Source organism: Electrophorus electricus, chromosome 10 (genome assembly GCF_041902795.1).
Source record: "Electrophorus electricus isolate QZ-2024a chromosome 10, ASM4190279v1, whole genome shotgun sequence".
NCBI lineage: Eukaryota > Metazoa > Chordata > Actinopteri > Gymnotiformes > Gymnotidae > Electrophorus > Electrophorus electricus.
Window position 1 is genome coordinate 16,099,273 of NC_137506.1, and position 20,923 is coordinate 16,120,195.

General features: G+C 44.3%; 1 protein-coding gene across 8 annotated transcripts in view; it reads right to left on the reverse strand.

Moving 5' to 3' along the window:
* The window catches only part of ppp1r13ba (protein phosphatase 1, regulatory subunit 13Ba), a 28,288-nt gene that overhangs the window by 2,491 nt on the left and 4,874 nt on the right, over positions 1-20,923 (reverse strand). Inside the window, exons 1-15 of one of the 8 annotated variants that reach the window (XM_026999870.3) lie at positions 20,615-20,852; positions 18,889-19,036; positions 16,532-16,651; positions 15,192-15,259; positions 8,233-8,334; positions 6,678-6,698; positions 6,321-6,495; positions 5,298-5,482; positions 4,553-4,693; positions 3,903-4,089; positions 3,085-3,216; positions 1,960-2,066; positions 1,428-1,848; positions 623-1,335; positions 247-384 (exon numbers count right to left, since the gene is read on the reverse strand). In XM_026999870.3, coding sequence (XP_026855671.2) covers positions 247-384; positions 623-1,335; positions 1,428-1,848; positions 1,960-2,066; positions 3,085-3,216; positions 3,903-4,089; positions 4,553-4,693; positions 5,298-5,482; positions 6,321-6,495; positions 6,678-6,698; positions 8,233-8,334; positions 15,192-15,259; positions 16,532-16,651; positions 18,889-19,036; positions 20,615-20,746 — 2,790 coding nt within the window. In that variant the 5' untranslated portion in view covers positions 20,747-20,852. Of the gene's footprint in view, positions 1-246; positions 385-622; positions 1,336-1,427; positions 1,849-1,959; positions 2,067-3,084; positions 3,217-3,902; positions 4,090-4,552; positions 4,694-5,297; positions 5,486-6,320; positions 6,496-6,677; positions 6,699-8,232; positions 8,335-10,828; positions 11,291-15,191; positions 15,260-16,531; positions 16,652-18,888; positions 19,037-20,614; positions 20,853-20,923 lie in introns of those variants that run through there. The other 7 variants (XM_026999869.3, XM_026999873.3, XM_026999871.3 and 4 more) reach the window with 7 other exon arrangements.

The window sequence follows — 20,923 nt, forward strand, 5'->3', positions numbered from 1 at the left end:
TTTCAAATCTTTAAGTTAGCAAATCTAACACTAGAACCATGGATGCCCTCAAAAGTTGTGGTTTGGGCCTTTAAACACCCAGAATTATGTAATTTAAATGTGCACCCTCATAGACACCTTACAGAAGTTAAGTACTGTTTAAAGCAAAGGTGCTTGTGGACAACTCTGATTCATCTCAATAAACTCTGATTCATCTCATTCAACTCTGATTCATCTTTACAGTGGAGGTGGTGGACCTCACAGTACCTCATATATGATCCTCTGCACCAGGTCAAACTCGCCCTCCAGGGAGGCATCCAGGAGCAGCGCCAGTGGGTTGAACTTAACCCTGAGGCTGTGACCTATCCGCTCAGAGCCAGCCTTCTTCAGGTTGGTCCGCTTCACCTGGAATTACAGAGAGACAGTTGTCAAGGTCACCACATCATACATGTTGACCCTTGTGATTAACTCCTACAACATAAGATTGTAATCTCACCAATAATGAGATCAGTATCTCACCAAGACATGTATAAATAAAGGTGACTGAAAACAGACTACAAAAATGAGATTGAGATTAAACTGTATCATCAAAGCGAGGGCGGTTAATCTAGCTGGTGGGTTGTACAGCTGGGTACACACTCACTGAGGGGCCCCTGGCAGGCTGTTCTGTGACCTCTTGCTCTGCTGGGGAACAGACCTCAGGCACTGGGCTGGGCTCTGTGTTGGTGCCTTCAGAGTCACTGTTGTGACTGTCTTGGGCGGTGTGTTTAGGGGCAGAGCCTGAGGTGTCTGGAAGTGGAGGCGCTTCCGTGGGATCGGCTGGCTGGTCTGGCCCGTCCTTGTTGGCCTCGGATGTGGGTGACGAGGAGGCAGGGTCAGGCTCTGGAACGGACGGGTCTGATGAGGAAGTGGCTGATTCCACCACAGCATTAGCTTCACCCAGGCCCGAGACGTAGCCGAGAGGGACGTCAGGCTGATAGAAGGGCATTCCAGCCACACCGCTCTCCATGCCACCAGCCAGCGTGTTGAAGCGCTGGTACAGGAGCTTCTGGATGTTGGGCCCACTCGGGCCCTCAGGCTCTGTGATGGAACTGCGCTTTTTCAAGGGCCTGGGGGCATTGGCCAGCTTCCTCCTCAGCACCTCCAGGTCAGCATCACTCTGGTAGCGCAGGGGCGAGTGGGCCACCGGGGTGAGCTTGGTCGGGCTGAGGGGGCGGGGAATGTGCTCCACACTGGGTGGGGGGAGGGGTGCGCTCTCTGGATCTGTCTCCCTGTCCGTCTCATCTCTCGTGGCCTGATGCTGGAAGGGCACTGGGGAGGGTGAGGCAGAGCTTGGCAACAGCGGCTTTCCATACACTGGAGGTAGGAAGAAGGAGGAAAAATTAATCCGTACGTACTCACTGGCACCATCAGTGTTAATCCTCTCTGCATGTTGTTGCCATAGTTACCTGCTTTAACTGTAGCTCTGGTGCTGCTACTGGGATAATTCTTGGCTACTGACTGCTGCAGATACATGTGGTAGATGGAGCTGGAGTTCATGGTGGCAGGGCCTTTCCTAGGGGAATGAGGTCGTGATCCCCGGTCAGAAATGAAGGGGCGCACGGCCACAGCCAGTGGGGGGTCAGTCCTCTCGCCCTGGGTGAAGAGGGGTGACCCGTTTGGGGGTACTGTAATTCTCTGCTGGATCTGCTGCGAGGATGAACCAGAACTAGGGGGCACTCTCTGCCGAGCCAGGGTTCCCGGGGCTGAGCGTGGCAGGGAGCTGGTGGAACAGACTTTGGAGTGGTATCCCACACTGGGGTAGGTGCCGTAGGTGGGCGGAGCCTGTTTGGACAAGCCTGTTACTGTCCCCAGCAGAGTAGTAGAGTCCTACAGGGAACACAGCCAGGTAAGTAAGGATAAAAAATAAGTTAACGTAATTCAAAAAAGTTGTATGTGTGTGGCAGTGATGTGGACTCAGAGCACAGAGCAGCATCTCACCTTTTCACCGACGGCCATCTTGCCCGGCTCATGGCTGGAGTTCTTCCAGTCTGGGGCTTTTGAAGAGGCCATGTTCTTAGCGAAAAAGACCCAGCTGGCATCGTTCGCTGTAGACACAGCGGCAAGACAGGGACTGAATAAGGCATAGAAGCATACACAAACCTACTGCTTTCCCTTTCTCCCCGGCCACTTCATCGTGGACTCTGAGAGTATGACCGCCGCATCAGGTCACAGACAGGTATTTTGGGCCTGGCTTCTACTCGGATGCGCCTCTCACAGGTTAGTGAGGCGCTACTTGGGTACCTTCCCTCAAACCTTTTCCTAATGCCTCTCAGAATCAAGGAGCGAGACACATCCGCCAGTGCCAAGCTGCACGTTGAACAGAAAAGTGAGTTGCACTGGGATTCTGACATTGCTGAAAGCATCTTTGTGCTTCAAACGGTTGAGCCGATATGTGGGGTCTCTACGCGTATGCGCTGTGGCTGTCTATGTGCTGTAGGTAGGCTTAATACAGTGATGTCATTTTCTCCGGACCAGTTAACGATTTTATCATGGAGGCCCATAAAAAATAAAGTGACATTACGGCTGCAGCGTCTTCGTCATTGAATTCCGAAACGTTTTGAACTGCAGTTAGAGCTGTTTACTTGGTATCTGAGTTACACAACAACCCCATGCTCCTTGTGTTTTTCTCTGCTGAATACAAGATTGTATAAGTGCACTTCTGCCTGTGTGAGCAAACAGCCCAACACAACCTCGAGTGCATCAGGGAAAAGGAAAGGAAGGCAAAACTTTCCTTTCTGACTCCTGTAAATTCTCCTGGTTACATATGTGTACCATCATGCAAAGTGAATGTGGTATGTTTTCCAACCTGGCACATACAGTATACTGAAGGTATATATCACAGTGTGTGCACTAACAGTGATATTGATATATTTCAGATGCTGAATAACCATACATAACCTTTTTTTCTTAGAACACTTAGAAATAGAGTGATGTTTAATTTATGAATTGCTTATTAATACACAATAAGCAGTGCTGTGTTTTGTGTTGCGCTAATTTCTGGCCTATGTAACTTCAGCAGCTGTCTTGTCAGTTCTTTTCCTGCTACCGTGGCAGAGAACTCACAGGAGACACAGCCGGAGCCCAAGTGTGACCCGGGCCCCTCTCTCGGCTCTGGCGAGGGTACCACAGGGTCCACTGTGATGTCTAAGTTTGAGACCTTCCAGGGACCTGCTGTCTTCCTTGGCCCATCGTCCTCTGTGCGCACATACCCGATCGCCACGGCCCCCGCCCCACGTGCACACAAGACAACAGGCAGGACGAGATGAGACGAGATACGGTGAGTAGAAGGAGAGGCGACATGATAGACAGAATACAAAAGAAAGAGCGTTAGAAAGGCAGGGAAAACAAAATGTTAAAAAGATGAATTCCGGCATGAAATCAGCAAGAGCGCATTTGAGCAAAGATATTGCCCAACCCTTTGGATGTAATTGATCTCTGTAGTTTTCTGTCCTAACTCGCAAAGATAGAAACTGCAATGAGAAAAGAGTGAGTCTTACTGGAATAAGACAAGGGAGGGACAGAAACTGGGAGTAAACAGAATGAGTAGTTTTACAGTCAGTGGACTAATTCTTTGTAGTGTACACTGCAGGGACCAGAGAGCCGGACCTTATCAGTGACTGACAGACTGTTAAGAACTGATAGATATCATCACCTCAGTGTAAACCAGGCACATATTAGAACTGTGGGAGGAACCTGATCTCATGTTGCCTTGTTATGTTAACTGTGGGAGCACAAGCTTTATGCATCCTTCACGTGAAATGTACATATTTGACAGGAAAGCAGTGTTACGGACCTGACCAGTGCTTGATATCTGAATTCCAGAGTGAATTCAGGAAGTGCGAAGGGCGCAAGCAGAACTGAACAGAGGGGCGGGGACTCACCTGATTTAGATCGGACATGGTTGGTTGTGGGGGAAAGTGGGTGGGGCTTGAGGGGGTCAGGGGGTAAAGTGTGGCCTCCGTCCTTCCTCGCCACCATAGGGAGCTGGATGTATGGGCACACAGCCGCGATGCGGCCAGAGCTCACCGGAGCAGGCTGGGGGGAGGGGGGACCACTCATTCGACTCAACTGTGTGGAGGAGAGGAGAGAAGAGGAGAGGAGAGGAGAAGAGAGGAGAGGAGAGGAGAGGAGAGGAGAGGAGAGGAGAGGAGAGGAGAAACCAGGTGACACAGCAGAAATCATTGTAAGCTACATTACACTTGTTTGGGCTGCAGACTGCAGAGTGAAACTTCAGACTCAGCTACACTGTTAAGTCAATTTATTTTGAACTGCCATCTGATATAGAATATAAAGCATGTCATTAGCATGATATTAAGCATGTTAAAACAAATCATTATTATGATTGTTCTGTACTGGTGTGTTATTCTGATTGTTCTGTATGGGTGTCTTTGTGTTCTAAGTGTGAGAAAAGTGGAATAGTGCCTGTTCCCCCACTATCAAAATCTAAGTTGCGAACAGCTAACAGGTAATCATGCACACAGTGTGATTGTTCCTGTGTTTGTTCAGTGTGGTGGCTCTCTGCCTGACAAACCTCAGCTTTCTTCTTGTAGAGTCGCTCTCTCAGGTCCTCGATACGTTTGTCCATCATTGTCACCTCCAGGTTGCGTTTATTCAGCAAGTCTTTGTGTTGCTGCAGCTTACTGTTCTGTTCCTGATTGAGCTTGTTCCGGATCTGAGAGTTCGAATGAACATAAGTCATAAACACACACATGCACGCATGCACACACACTTACATACCACTTGTGATGCAGTTGCATCTGTCTGTCCAACCCTGTGTTAGCAGATCTGCTCTTGGCATTCTCTTAAAAATCAGTCTCGAGTATGTTTATTAATGCAACTCCAGGCACTGTTGTGCTCTTTTATATGAGGTGTCTTCGGAGTACAAACTGAATCATAAATGAGATTCAGGCATAAACTGGTGCATAAACTAAAATAAAAAATGGAAACGTAACGTGTCATATGTTCCCTCAGGCTGCTGTGAAATCTGTTCTGTTCTGATAAAATTACGTTTTTTAAAATAGCATTTCTGTTATCTGTCTCTACAAAATAAAAGTCATCACATCAGAAAGAAATCTTATTAGTCCATGAAAGACCTGTGGCTTTGATATAAGCAAACAGAAGCGCATGAAATCAACACAAACACCTATGTACATGCTGCGGCAATAACACTTACAAAACCCACATTACAACACAGTCTTACATAGTAAATCTACATATTTTAAGTTATCCCTTGCTAATACTCTAATACTGTGTGTATGTGTGTGTGTTCACTGTACCTGCAGTTCCTGGTAAAGCTTTCGCAGTTCAAGAGCAGTGGTTCCACTCAGTGGCGCCCCCAAAGGCTGCAGGCGTCCCTGCCGTAGGTCATCCAGCTGCTGAGTGAGCTGGTCCACCTTCAGCACAGCCTTCTGTAGCTCTGCCTGCTTCTCCTGGAACAGGCTAGTCACATGCTCAATCTCTGCTGCTGCATGTACACACACACACACACACACACACACACACAGACACACGGTCCAGTTAGGCACTCAGTGTGTGTACACTGTCAGTATCACTGAGTGAATCTGTGTCATGTGTAAGAAGTGCACGCACTGAGTTCTCACTTATAACTGACGAATGAAAAGGAAATCTTTGTGTGTGTGTGTGTGTGTGTGTGTGTGTGTGTGTGTGTGTGTGTGTGTATGAAAAGGGAGTTCAGTGTCCAGTAAAATGATCTTGATGACACATGTCCACCCACACACTAAACATGTCATGTGACCGACCAACAGCAGAGCAATATGTACTAGCAGGATCGCACTGAAATTCTTGTGATCCTCCCACAAGATATGGAAGCCCAAAACCATCCCAGGCCTCTGACACACCCACAGCAGAACAGATGCTCTGTGTGTGTGCGTGTGTGTGTGTGTGTTTGTGAGCTCCATGACCAAAAATCACATGGAGGCGACAGAACCCCCACCCGGTGTGAGAGAGTTCCCAGTGCACACTGTAAACACTGCCATATCTTTGGTCACCTTACTGACGTGTACATCCTTCCAAACATCCCAGTGTCAAGCACTCAAACACATGTATGAAACTAGCCAAAGTATCTCTTGACCAGTTCAAACTTGATAGCCCACTAGCAGAATGGCATAAACCGCCACTACTCGATCAATACCACAACCCAGATGCGATGTTTGTACACTGCTTGGGTAACAGTAGGCAGCAGGGGGTCACAGGGGGGTCACATGAGGGCCGTGAGTGGGTCACAGTTGGGTCATGGGTGGGTTGTGAGTGGGTCATGGGCGGGGCTGGCCTATACGCACACAGGTTGCCGTTGATGAGTTTGCTGTAGTCCACCTGGCCCCTCATGGCGCGGATCTTCTTCAGCTTGGCCTCTTGGCTCTCCACGCGCTCCCTGAGGTGCTGTAGCTTCTCTGACTCGGATGCGGCTGGCCCCTGACGACAATCCTGCTGCTTCAGGTAGCGGAGGCGCTGCTCCTGAGACATAGGCATGGACGCAGGAGGTGTGGGGTACGAGGAGGAGGAGGAGTAGCAGAGGGAGAGCAAACATTAGACTGGGACAGGGAGAACTGGGACACAGTGTGAGAACAAGCTGTCAAAACACGCTTCATGCATACACACCCACCCACCCACACACACACACACAGCACTGGACAAACCTCAGAACGAACAGAGGACAGCTGTCGGGAGGAAAGGAACGGGAATAACACAGAGGGAGCAGCAGAAGAAGGGAGCAACACAAGCCAGACCAAACAGACGAGAAGAGTTCCAGATGCTAGTTTTCCTTCAGTTAAAGTAACTATGCATGGTGGTGCTCTTAACTCCTGAATCTGTAACCCAGCAATTGTACAGCAAATTAATCTGAAAAAAATTATTGAGCCAAATGATGGAAAGAGAGAGAGAGAGACTCAGAAAGAGGGAAGCATATGTGCTGACTATAATGGGCAGAACACAAAGTACTCTAACGCGAAAAGACAAAGTGAGGGTTACGAGTATTGACTCAACTAAATGCAGCACTGGATAAATGAAAAAATAAGGGTTTTTTGGGGGGGGGGGTTCGTTTATTTTTTTCACCAATATCACCTAATTCCTCACCACTGCAATCTGTTCAGAAAACACAAATCACACAGGCACTAATCCGCCCATATGAAAACAAACTGCTATAAGTGGAAAATGAGTTGACAACCTTCTAGAACCACACCCCTGTTGTACAATACAAATAATTACATCCAAAATATGCATAACTGAAAATAAATGCATATAAATGCATGCATTTACCTTACAAAAGGGAAAATGAAGGGATGCTGCAGTGGTTTAATCCATGCACATGTTCATTTGTACACTAAGCTGCATCAGATTTGATGTGACGGTTTTTCATCTGCATCCTTTTTTCATAAGGTACTGACTCTTTCTAAGCCTAACCCTAGTAACTAGTGTAGTTTGAGGGAGCTGAATACTGAATTAAAGCTCATATGACCTGCTCCTCCCCCCAAACACACACACACACACACATACGCACGCATACACACACACACGCACGCACACACACACACACACACACACACACACACAATTCCATGAGCAGCCACCCTCTTCCTGGCAGCTGCAGCTCCATGCTGATCTCATTTCCTGTGTCCAAGAAGTCCCTTCCTGTTGTTGTTTGAGGGATAATGCCCTGTGTCCCTAGCAACACAAGCTCAGTCCCCTTATGCACAAACTTAAGGCCCATATCTATAACATCACACACTGACCGTGCCTCCGTATCAGCAATGACGCCAGTGTGAGCTTGTAACACGACGTCAACACCGCTGAATGAATGGGGTGACGTGAGGGGAAAGAAAACTCTGGCACTCCCAGTGTGCACTCTCTTCAAAACAAAATCCCCTTCCTCACTCCCAACACTGCTTATACTGGACAAAACTCCATTCTATTATTCATGGCAAAGAGAGTAAAGACAACATTCTGATCTAAGGCTGGTGTTTGCTGTCAACATGTGCTTGTCTGTCTGAGCTAACCCTAGCATCTTATACACATAACTAACCTGATTCTGATATGGGTCACCTGAGAAATTAGTGCTTCAGAAATCGTGTAAGTCCAGGCTGGCTCAGACAAAAACGTAAAGCTAGTGAAGTATGACAGTTTCCATTTGGAAGCGTGCAGGCGTGTGTGAGTTTGGAGAGGCAGCTGAGGGTGGAGGAGGGGGCGGGGCTTCACCTTGGCCACAAGCATCTGTTGCTGAGCTTCGATCTGCTGCTGCTGGCGCATGGCCATCTCCTGTAGCTCGGACAGCGTCAGATCAACACGAGGATTCCCTATCTGTGCGAGCATGCACGCACATGCACACATACACACGGGATGAGAGAGACAGAGTGTGTGTTATCACAGGGTGTGACTTGTTAGTATAAACCCCAGAATGCAAAAGTTGCAAAGTACTGATCATATCAGTTACAGCTTCAACTCCACCTGCCAACATCTGGATCCAATTTCAGTGCGGAATCAACTGAAGTGGAATATCCATTGATTCCAGGCACATATTTAACCATGGAGGGAAAACACCCTACAGTGCCCAATGGTTTTTTATCCTGATACCCAACATTCTTTAAAACGTTAATAAGGAAAACCAAACTTTCATAAAAAATGAAGCAAGAAAAAGCCAATTCCATGTTTGCATGGCTGTTCGAGTGCTTTCTTTCTTTAGTTAGAAAAGAACCATGATCAATGCAATTTCATGTTGAATGGAATGACTGATATGTCCCTTTTCAGATGAAAACTCCCTCAGATTTCAAATATTCAGCTTAATTCCAGCAAGTCACGGCTGCCCCTCCCTGCCCCAGCGAACCACACGACACAGGAGAGCAAAGCCACTACTGCGGTACACCTTTCATCTGTCATGTTTATTTCACGCTACTCCTGAACTACAGTGACTGTATGAGCGGAAGCAGCTGCGCAGCTGCACAGCTTTCGGTGACGGCCGATAACGGCGACCCCCGTGAAGTAGTGAACCGGCCTTGGGCCAGTGGTCATGCTGCGGAGTCTGCCTGGGAAGAGGGAACAGGAAGGCTGTGATCCTACCATGTCCTGCTATTGTGCACATGCAATGACACACACACACACATAAATATTCGTACATGCACATGTGCACATCATTTACAATCAATCACAAAAGCCAAATTTAGTGTTCCTAGTATTCCTGGTCATCTGTTGGTCCCACCAAACTGAGAGTGATGCATGCAGAATTGAACTGAGTCATGATCTCTGTCCCAATTCTTAGCGCACACTCGCCTCTTTTACAAAATGATGAATCGAGAGCCGAGGTGGCAGACTGAGTCAGGACCAAACTGGAAGGACCTGATTTCATTTAGCTGGGGAGTGCAGTCTCTCTCACAGTAGTCTTATCACTGCTGCATTATGGTTCTACAGGGCAAAACGATCTGGAATCAGTGAGTAGTTTAAAGCAGTTAAGGTGCTTTTGAACAGGTGAAAATCACTGATACATCTTGTTGATCCATAACCCAACTCTAATATTTATTGAAATTCTGTAATCCAAATCTTCATGAAGCTTTACTAAATCAATATTTCTGGTAGTCTCTATTATTGTAACAATTTCCCATCTCAATGAATATGGGCACTCCTTGCACTATTTGAAAAGGCTGTTTAAGGGGTATCCATGATGCCAGAGAAGGCAAAATGATTTGCCTCCTGAAAACAAGACACAAAGGAAATGCCTTCACTTACGGGGTTCTAAACGAGAGCATTTCCCTTCTATGAGGGGAGATCTAATTACCCAGCAGTAGCGTCAAGGTAGGCAACTGTCAATCACTGTCGAGCTTTCATACTATGAAGGCAATGGACTTCGAAGAGGGGGGTTTGAATAGATAAATAACTGCTAAGGTAAGAGGTAAGCAGACATGAGGCCAACTCCCACCTTCTTCTCCGAACACTGAGGAATGATGTAATAATCATTCGGTCATCCCCTGCTCATGCTTCATGCTTCATCTATATTAGCTGCCATTTTAAATAACTATAAATTTCCCTTTCATATTTTGCAAGAATCCATTTTTATGAGTCTTGGAGTTAACAGAATGTTTCATTTCATATGACAATTGAGAGTAGAAAGTAATAAGATGCTCCATTAAAACTTAAATTACATTTAAAAAAATTACAAAAAGTTCTGCAACAATAATAAACAAATAAATAAAATGACAGACAGACAGACAGACAGACAGACAGACAGACAGACAAACAGATAGATAGATAGATAGATAGATAGATAGATAGATAGATAGATAGATAGATAGATAGATAGATAGATAGATAGATAGATAGATAGATAGATAGATAGATAGATAGATAGATAGATAGATAGATAGATAGATAATTTATTAATAAGTAATGCGTCATGATAGTTCTATTACATACTGCAAAGGCTACTAGCACATGAGTTTCAACAATAATTATAACAATTATAATTATAATAATTACAATAACTCATTTTATTACATTAATTAGCCTCAGTGGATGGAAACCTGTTAACGGCACCGTACGCTGGAGTGAGGAGCATCTTTGGGCACATCATTTTCTACTTCTCAAAGGTTGGGCTGGAGCGACAATCACCTCATGTTTTGCTATGTCACAAACGGTTAAAACACCTTCTTACCACACATTTGAGTCTGCATGGTTAAAAAGCCTGAGGGAAAGTCATACTCCACTGAAGTAAACATAACAGTGGTCAATTTCTGAACTACACGCATTCACACTGTACAGGAAAATCACTGCGGGTTTGGTTACTTGGATCGAGCAGTTAGATTACCTGGTGCGAGTCCCAGGTTATTCTGCATGATCGGACCTTAATTTTGCTGCATTGTCCTTCAGCTGTGAATTCCTGTACAGCTTCGACGTGGTTCCACTCCATTTTTTTTACTCTTAGGTGAGTTATTCCCTTAAGAAATACATCGCCTATATTTTCAGTGCTTCTACTTGTCCGGAAGATGTATGTGCGACGTTGTATGGATCCGGAGGAACGCGCAATTCGTTGAACCCTCGTAAAACCATCTTGTGTAGCCACAATCAGAGACCAAAAACAGCGAATGAAGTCATGGTGCACGCTGTCAGATGACTCAGGCTGTCACATCTACTCCGCGCTTGTTACGCACAATTAAGAGTGAAATGTTGCCGTTTCATTTTTTTTAGTTCCGTTTTGTTTCAATATTTCACTAGAAAAAGTGCAAACATAATATTGCATTGTCTTGGTGAAAGAACGATTTTGTAATAAAGAGTTTGGCTACTCCACTGCGTAAGTTTTTCCCTCGGTAAGGGTTTAAGCTCAAATTTGACATGCAAGCTCTCTCTCTCTCTCTCTCTCTCTCTCTCTCTCTCTCTCTCTCTCTCTCTCTCTCTCTCTCTCTCTCTCTCTCTCTCTCTCTCTCTCTCTCTCTCTCTCTCTCTCTCTGCGTACAAGCGGACTGCAGGACCTGCAGATCCTCCGTCACGCTGCACCGCATACAGCTGGCCCACACTTAAAGGTAAAGCTTGATCTTTCCACGTTCGCGCCACACGCTACGCAACGCAGCATTTCATTGCTACCTAGCCTGCCCTTCCATCTTCCCTATCAACCAATATTCTAACCTGCAATTTAGGCCTTTGGAGCTTAACGCAAGCTTTTTATATAACTTACCCATCATCTAAAGTCTATAAATGGGTCGAACTCACTTCGTATTCTGACACAGAAAAAAAAAAACGTTAATGCCTGTTTATTACATAAATGCCTGCACGATTTGGCCTGGTTCTTAAATCAGGGTCAACCTTACTGCTGACATTCTATCAATCATTCTAGCATTCCCATGACAAAAAATCATGACATAAAGCGTTATGAAATTGAGGCCACTGTGAAGGCTGTCAGGAGAGTTGCTGCTTAGTGAAGGGACATGCTTTATGAGCACATTGATGCAGTTTATGACCTGAAACAGGCAGATCTATCTGACTGCTCCTATAGCTCTGTACATCCCTGGATGGGGAAAGAGAGTCAATCAGAGCCCTAATGGTGCTGCAGTAGTACACTGGCCTTGTTCCATTTTATAGTACCATTAGTGACATGTTCCCCTCCAGGTCCATCACTCATCCGTGGATCTCAACATGCCTGTGCACACAGTACAAGCTGACAGCATCTAGATCCTACTGTAAGACTGTGCCACTTTCTCTGGGGATCAGGAGAGTCTGTTTCCTGTATGTAAGGTACAGTCAGTTTGGAATGTACAACAGTATGGTGACAACATCAAAGTGCAGTGTGTATGTTTTCTCTTTAGATCCTCTTCTGTTAACAGAAAGCACAAATTACTCCTCAGATTTAAACAGAAGGAACAGACTTCTTCCCCATTACATAACAAATAACTTTATAAGGCTTAATATTTTTTCTAAAACTATCAATACCTAAACATTTGCATGCACACCCTGTTAGATTGTTTTTTATAGAGCTCTTATCTACATGGTTTGACAGTGCAAACACCATAAAAAGGCTGATCTAGTGCAGTGGGACAAGTACCATGGAGAGTGTCATGTAAGACAGGTCACAGGAGACACTGTCTAAGTGGAGCAGCGAGGTCAGTGATGCCCCTGGCAGACAAGAGGATACAGCTGCTTTGCGACTGAAATTGACAGACATCACACATGCCTGGATGTAAACACTTCAGCTCTGACAAACAGAAGATTATCACCACATATGTAACACCCTGTTCATAGAACAGTGGGCGCTCCATGATAAATAAACCTAACAAGCATTAATGCTCTGGATACATTTCCTATCCATCTGACATGTCTGAAAATGATCCCAGGACATAGATAATGAGCTGGAGAGATGTATCATGTATCCACGTACTCTCCGTGTCGGCTCTGTGACCCTGGACTGCTACAACGACTCTGATTTTGCATTTGCCCATAATAAATCTCGCTCTTCTCCGCACGTGTCCGCCTCCGAACCGCTGACCGTTACACACTGATGAGTCATGCTCTATGATACATGTTGCAGCAAAAAGAATGTTACACTACAAATGCGGGGCTAAAATGGTCAACTGCATAATCCGCTATTGTGAGCTAGTCAGTCAGCTAGGGGCGTTGAACATGCCATAGGGTATTACATGGCCTGACCAGAATCAGAGCAGGCAATAGGCCACTTGTTAACTCTCATAGTTCGAATGCAGTCTTATATGGAAGTCGCATAGTGTAGGATTATGATAATGTTAAAATATCACCACATGATACACTAAAGGAGGAATCTGTCTGTAAGAACAGCTGCATGCCATAGCACAAGGAGTGGAGCATGTCCGAGTACCCAGATCAGTGATCTGTAACATTAACAGAAGAGCTGGGAAGGGTTGGGTGGCCTGTTCCACAGCTGTTCAAGCCTCACAATGTCACAGCTCTAGAATGTGAAGCGGGTAGACTCGGATCTATGGCAGTGCATATGTCCATCTCCAGTGGATCTGGTTACTAACCACGACTTCCTACCGGAGCTGAAACACTGGTCTCAGTCGTGATACTGACGGGCGAATGGAAGAAAGGAGAGGAACAGATAAAAAAGAAAGAAAAAGAAAAACAAGTGTGAGTGTAAAGGAGGGCAGAAGAGCGAGAACAAAGGGGAGAGCAAGAAAAAAAATAAAAGCAAGAGAGTGAGAAATAGAGAAAGAAAGAAATATAGAGACTAAGTGGAATTCCTTTTCACTTTAATATCCCCAGAGATTTATAAAAAAGCTTTTCTCTACAACAGAACCTACAGGCGTGAATCAAACAGGGAAGGTACATAAGCACTTTTGATCAATTTCTCTATAATCAGACCAAACTCTCTTAGAGGACAAAATTTTGCATACCAAATTATAGAGGAGAGGTGGGTCATATGATAATATAATATCAATGTTGCAGGGATATGATAATATAATCTTGGTGTCGCAAGTCTCTTTAATAAACTGAGCAAACTGCATCTTTTCATCTGTTAAAAAAAATAGATAAATAATAGAAAAATAGAAAATAGTGTTGTCACAATGTCAATTTATTTAATGTGTTCTCCTGTACTTTCTTTTATTTAATGTTTATAAACATTAAATAAAAATGCAACCAGGCCTCGTGTATTCTGTTTTACTATTTTCTGGGTGTCATATGTCTATTCCAATGTGTTAGCAAACTTAAGAAAACCTCTACTGTGTAAATATCTTTCTTATACCATATTGATGAGCCAAATAGAGAAGTACAAAAAAATGAAACAATCAGAAACAGCCAAATGGTCTCTCATTCTAAAACCTGCAATTAGCCTCTGAATAACCTACAAAACCTCAAAATGTCAGCATATCAGGAAACACCACCAGGAACCTCCAGCCTTCCTGTTGGAGGTTCCACTAACTGTTAGCAATGCCAGTGTACTAAAACCATAATAACATTACACTGTAATTACAGTAAAGATCTCCAATTAGGATTTGATCTTATCACTCTGGAATATCACTCATCATCTTATCACATGTTTTACTACAAATATATAATAAGTGCTTATTATAAATAGGTAATAAGAACAAACATGAAAATATAAAACAAAAATTTTTTCTTTGATGGGTGAATAAGAACATCTATGCAAAAGCAGGAATTTGTCTCAACATTTCAATGCAGCTCATTTTAACAGAATCTAAAAAGGTGAAGTTTCTACATTTCTGGTGTAGAAACTTTCAAAATGAAGCTAAACCAAGGCAAATGTAGCATTCAAAAAGCAGGCATAGAAGCAAAATCACAACGATGCATGTGTGATCAGGGAGGGGAGACACAGGCTGCTTGCTCGCCTCTGTGCCATCAGAGAGATCAGCAATCACCTCCCTCCCAACAGAAATCAGCACGCACACACACACACACGCACACACACACACACACACACACACACACACACACACACACACGCACATACGCACACAAAAGCAGTTGCAAAACATAAAAAACACACAACCATACACCCATTTATACACAGGCATGCAGACACACGCACACACAGCATGGACAGAAATGTACTTGCTATTTAAAATTCTTTACTGGCCCTAACCCAATTTGCATCTAGACTGAGTACAGGCACACCCACCCCTGAGAGCCCTGGAAGCTTAAAGCATGCTAGCACAGCTGCATGCTGATGTAAGTCTGTGTGAACGTACCGCATTCTCGCAGGGCTTGTCCACCAGCCCTCTGCCCTTCCTGCTGGCTTGGTCTGACAGCTGTCCACCTGCAGATGACAAGATAACGTCATCCACCGCACTCCCTCATTGAAGCAAGCCAAAATAGCACGGCACAAAGCACAGCTGAATTCTAAGCAGTTTGAGTTTTATGAAGGCCTTTGATAGGGTCGTGCATAATAGAAAGGCTACCTCTCAAAACTAGGGTGTCAAAGCCTATGCCACCAGTCAACACTGCCTCTAGTGCAGCCAACAAGTAGCAGAGCCCTGGCTAAGAGGCTGGAGTCTGATCCTGTCTGTTGCAGCTGATCTACTGGAGAGCGGAGTGGCGCTGGTCAACATCAGAACTCATTACCAGGGCCTCTGTGTCTGTCCATCTTCACCAGCAAAAATTTTGTTTTCAGAAAGCATCTGTTTACCAACCTGCAGCCATTTCTCTTTCATGAAGGAAGTTTGCACCCACTCTGACTCTGCCGCCTATAAATAGGCTGAGGTTTAATTCCCTAAACCCACAGTTGCATCACTCGGTATAATCCAGCCAGAGGTTGTGGAGATAGCGGGACCTCTGTGAACTGAGAAGCGTTTGAGCGTGAGGACTACAAATTTGGCTGTTTGTGCTCATACAGTTTTGGACAGACTAGAATAGGGGTTGCTTTCAGACACTTGTGACACCTCAAGTGAAAATATTTCTGCACAGTTGACCAATCAAGTGTACAATGCAACACCAGCTGAATTCTATGCTACCCTATAGAAATAAAGGTCTACACGTACATAAAACACATGCATACATATTGCCTTTCTTAGCACCTCCTCGATCTCTAAAAGAGTTGCTCTCTCTCTCAGTGGGAGGAGCCAGTGGGAGGCTGTCAGCCTCAGAGCTGATTGACCCAACCCCTCAGGTGTAAAGCTTAGGACAGATGGGTCATCAGTGAGGAAACCAATTACACACAAAGACGATTAGTTACGTAACACCAGAACCCAGTCTGAAACTGCTGTCACACACATGTGTGTGTCATAGAAAATAGAGCCTCTATCTGATAAAACTGGAATCTAAACAGAGAGAGGTTTGGAAAAGGAATCTGGCAATTGTCTCAATTTCTCATCACAGAGTGAAGCAGAGATATAATTGGTCATCTCTGAAGGTCTCTGTCACCGGCTGGGCTCTCGAATGCGTTTGAATATTCATAAACCAGAAAGAGAAGGCTTTGACTTCACCCACTGATATTCACACCCTAGGTGTAACAATGAATCGCAGGCAGGTGCGACGGTTGTCGTGGTGCAGCAGTTGTTGAAAGGTGACTGTGAACGGCAGCATGCCTCACCCTGCTCGCTGCTCTCGGCGGCCGGGTCCTCGTGCCGCAGGTAAAACTTCACCTCCTGCCTCCGCTGACCCCATTTCTGCAGGTGCTCCAGCATCAGGTGATCTGAAGGGATCACTCTCTCTGTAAGAAAAAGGTGGCCACACAACCAGCCTCAGGCAAATGGCATGAAACCTCAACCTACTTTTAATCTTGCACCAAGGTAACCCACCCTCCTTCTGCTGAGGAAACTATATGTCTGACAAGTATATAAAAATGAGCTAAATATGGTAATTATTCATGTGGTGTCCTCCAAGAATGTTCATATTTTTAAAAGGAGTGTTTTTAATAGATGGTTATAGATATGTGAAATCTGGGGCAAGTATACTGTGACAGAGTGGTCAAGAGCAGTCTGATTGAAAAGGTGCGTCTCTCCTTCCCAAAGACAGGCTTTGCTGAACAAGCCCAGACAGGGCTGGTCGCAACAGACATGCCATATTCTGATTATATTTCTAGATTTTATAATTGTAATTATTCCAGGCAATTAGGGGTGACATTAGGCACAATTTAATGGGGTATAAAAACAATACGAAAGCCATAATGCTTAATGTTTCAACATGGATTATTAAGCAGAATTACATGAAACATTAGCACCACACAAATTCACTAAAAGTACTACATTTCCCATAATCACCCAGCATCTTTCCAAACTAAGGAGAGGCTAACACTTTCAGTCAGGGCAGTTTCAGATTTTCTGTTCACACTATGGAGCTAGCAGTAGATATTGACCTACATTAGTATTTAAAACAAGTCAACCAGAAGACAAGATAATAATAATACATACATTTTAACAGTAGCCACATATAGCCATTTAACCTACAAAAAACACACACTAGACCACTAAAGCAAAGGCATTAGCTACTTAAGATGGCAAAGACATTACATATGTAAGCAAAAGGGGGTGCTGCTAAGTAGAAAAGTAGATAAACTTGTAAAATTAAAAACATAACATGTAAACTGCTCATTTTGCAAACTTGTGTTATCTACCTAGCATGAACTGATGATGTAAAAACAAAATAACATAATTCACAAGTAGTTTTATGACAAAGGAATGATTTCACATGTCAATGTATGTCAAACTTTTAAAGTGAAATGTAAATTATTACACAAAAAAATAAGCAGGGACAGGAAGAGAAGGTAGAAGAGAAGAACAGAGAGAAAGCAGATTTCAGAAAAGTTAGAAGCAGTAAGAGAGTAAAACAGAAGGGAAAGTAGCAACAGAACAGGCAGAAGGAGCTTTTTAAATAAACATATGCAAAGCTCAGCTCCTACAACTGACTGCCAGACAAAGAGGTTGGGTTGTGCCCCTTTAATTTTGTGTGTGCGCCAGTACAACAGGTAGTCTAGAAACACCGCTGGTGATAGTCTACAAACACATATGTGATATAACATGTTTAGAAACCAGCTCCTCATTATTTTCACCAAATTTATTTGCATTTGTTGAATCATGTGAAAGCTGTGATTTATCAAATTGCACAGAATACAGAAGGTTAGAGATTGCACAGAATAAAATTGAGATTTTTTAAATGCTGGTATACATATTGCATCTTTCAATTATATCAGTGCTACACATGATAATACTACAATATTGCAGTATCAAGCAATGCATTGCACATTCTTGCAGTCCAGATTGTGCTGATTGTGAAACCTATGATTGAGAGTTGACTGGAGGAAATAACAGGCCTCAGGGGGCTATAAAAACTTACCCACGGTAGCAGAAAGAAACCGGTGACACCCTGACCCACTTACTGTTCCCCACTGTGCAGGACGGACTTGGATAAGGACCCCATTGTAATGCGGCAGACAGCACGGGTGCTCTCTGAGGGAGCTCACCCATGAACGCATCCATTCAAAGCTATTAGCAGTGTAGGAAATCCAAGCTGTACACCTTCAACTGCTTGAACTAGGAGACACCATATCCGGAGGTAACATCTTGTTCCATCTTGTTCAATTAAAGTGAATAGTAAATAAACTCCTTGACACTTATGATAATATCTATCACTTGGATCTGCTAAGCAGGTCTATAATCTATTCTACCATGAAACAGAGGTTTATTGGAGGTTCTAGTTGGTGGTTCTAATTGGTGGTTCCCAGTCATGTAGATCATGTGCTCTCTGCAGCACTAATATTACAGCCTCGGCTCATGAAGGGCTCCAACCAGATGTTTCAGATTAGTGGGGTAAGCACTATGCTGACCAAAGGGAATGATCAGGTGTGGGAGCAGGAATCCAATCAGATGTTTCAGATTGGGTGGGTAAGCAACATGCTGACCAATGGGAATGGTCAGGTTTGAGAGAAGGAACTGCTGCTCATGTTCTTACCATTACCCCGCCAGACTTCGACAACGTGGCAGCCACTCTCACTAGGCTCCTTGCACAGTTCCACCACATCCTTACACAGTGTCTCTGGTGTAATGGGCACCTCGGTCAGCACCTGCTCGTTGGCACTCAGGAACACTGGTATAATCATCTGAGAGAAGAAAAAGAAGGAATGAGTTACTGCACTTGTGTCACACAGGAGAAGTGCGTCTTAGCATCCTGTTATTTCTCAACAAGAACCGCTGCGATCTTGCATTCCATGCTGGCATCAGGATCTTATGTAATTTCATGGTGGAATTAAGTAGATCAGCTCCTAGTGGTTTCACGTACCGCTCAGAGAAGACGCCGGTAATTCCCACATTGCCACATTACTGTGACTGGTTGAAGAAAATGATTAACTTGTAGCATTGTAAGACAGAAAAAAAAACTAAATGGAGAACAGGAAAACATGACATATAACTGGAACAGGCAGTTTTCACTGCACAGATTTTATTGCTGTATCAGTCAGTATCTATCAAGAATATAAGTTACCTTAAAAACATAATTTGTGACCATATAACCTGAGGGTCCTCTTTGTAATACTCATAATTTTAAAATGTATCAATTGAAATAAATCTCTTAAAATCCATGCTCAAATATAACGAAACCTTCTTTTGTGCAGAATCTTTTTTCTTCTGTGTTTTGATCTTTCCTGCTGACCACACTGCCAAACATTTAATACAATTTGCCAAACATTTAATACACTGCCAAAGTTGTGCTTTAGGGTGCCAAGAACAGCTCCAGATGTGCCAATCTCTGACCCATAATCTTACATTTATGCAAACGTTACATAACTGAGTGAACTTCACTATGGTGGCATCTCACAAACAAGCTTTACACACACAGCTCAGGAGTGGTGGTAAACTCAGGCCAGAAGGAGAAAGCAAACCTGACAGCTCAGCAAACAAACTTAAGACATCATGCAGGAAAATTTCAAGATTTAGGAAAATATGTTTCCACTTTTGGAAAAGCTCTGTGGCTTGAAAGCTCACCCCTGAGAAATCTTTGAGGAATCCAGACATTTGGGCAGTGTGTGTGTTAAAACCACAGTCACCCAGCTCATCACTTTAGTGCACAGCTTCACTGCTTATTCCCATAAACAAGCCCAAATATCATCCTCTCCTGGTGTGTGTGTGTGTGTGTGTGTGTGTGTGTGTGTGTGTGTGTGTGTGTGTGTGTGTGTGTGTGTGTGTGTGTGTGTGTGCATGCATGTGTGTGTTTGGTCATGTGACCAATAGGAGTAACAGAATCCATAATCCATAATCCATAATCCCTGTGTGAAACACTGCGCAGAGTTCAACTGACACAGGGAGATTTAACAGAAACAGTTTAAAGCTAATAAACAAATTAATTAATACAAGCTATTAACAAGCCATCTTCATCAATGTCAAAGTCAAATTTTCAAATGGTATAACAGATCATATAGTTTACAAAATATCTTATACTTTTTAAATTTACATTTCACAGTTCTCCCTTAAATAACCTCCACACAAAATCCGTAACATTTTACAAATGCCCTTCAGACCACCTCAAACACAGGGGTCAGATGGGGTCAAATTCCCTAAAATCCCCTCTTCCAAAAATTTCCTCTCACTAGTGTCAAACAAGCCTTGCTATTTAAAGCCTCACACCAGTGCCCTAAGACCTACACATGGCCTCCCTTCAACCCAGAAGCAGTGCAGGCCTTCACCTTAACGAGCTGGGGTACAGTCTTAGCCTTCCTGTCCTCCCTCCCTGGGGTCCGTGCCGTCTTCCGCAGCCAGGGTCCCGCCTTGGATATGTTGACCAGGCCGCGGAGCACCATCCTCACAAACCGCTTCATTGGAGCCCTGGCTGGAAGGCAGCAGGAGCTGTGGAGGTGCTTGCTAGCACCAAGCGTCACTGTGGCTCTCTGGCCACTGTCACTCTGAGCATGGGAGCCTGTTTGCCTGAGAGTGTGTTAGTGTAGGCAATAGAGAGAGAGAGGGTGGGGGAGAGAGAGAGAGAGAGAGAGAGTGCT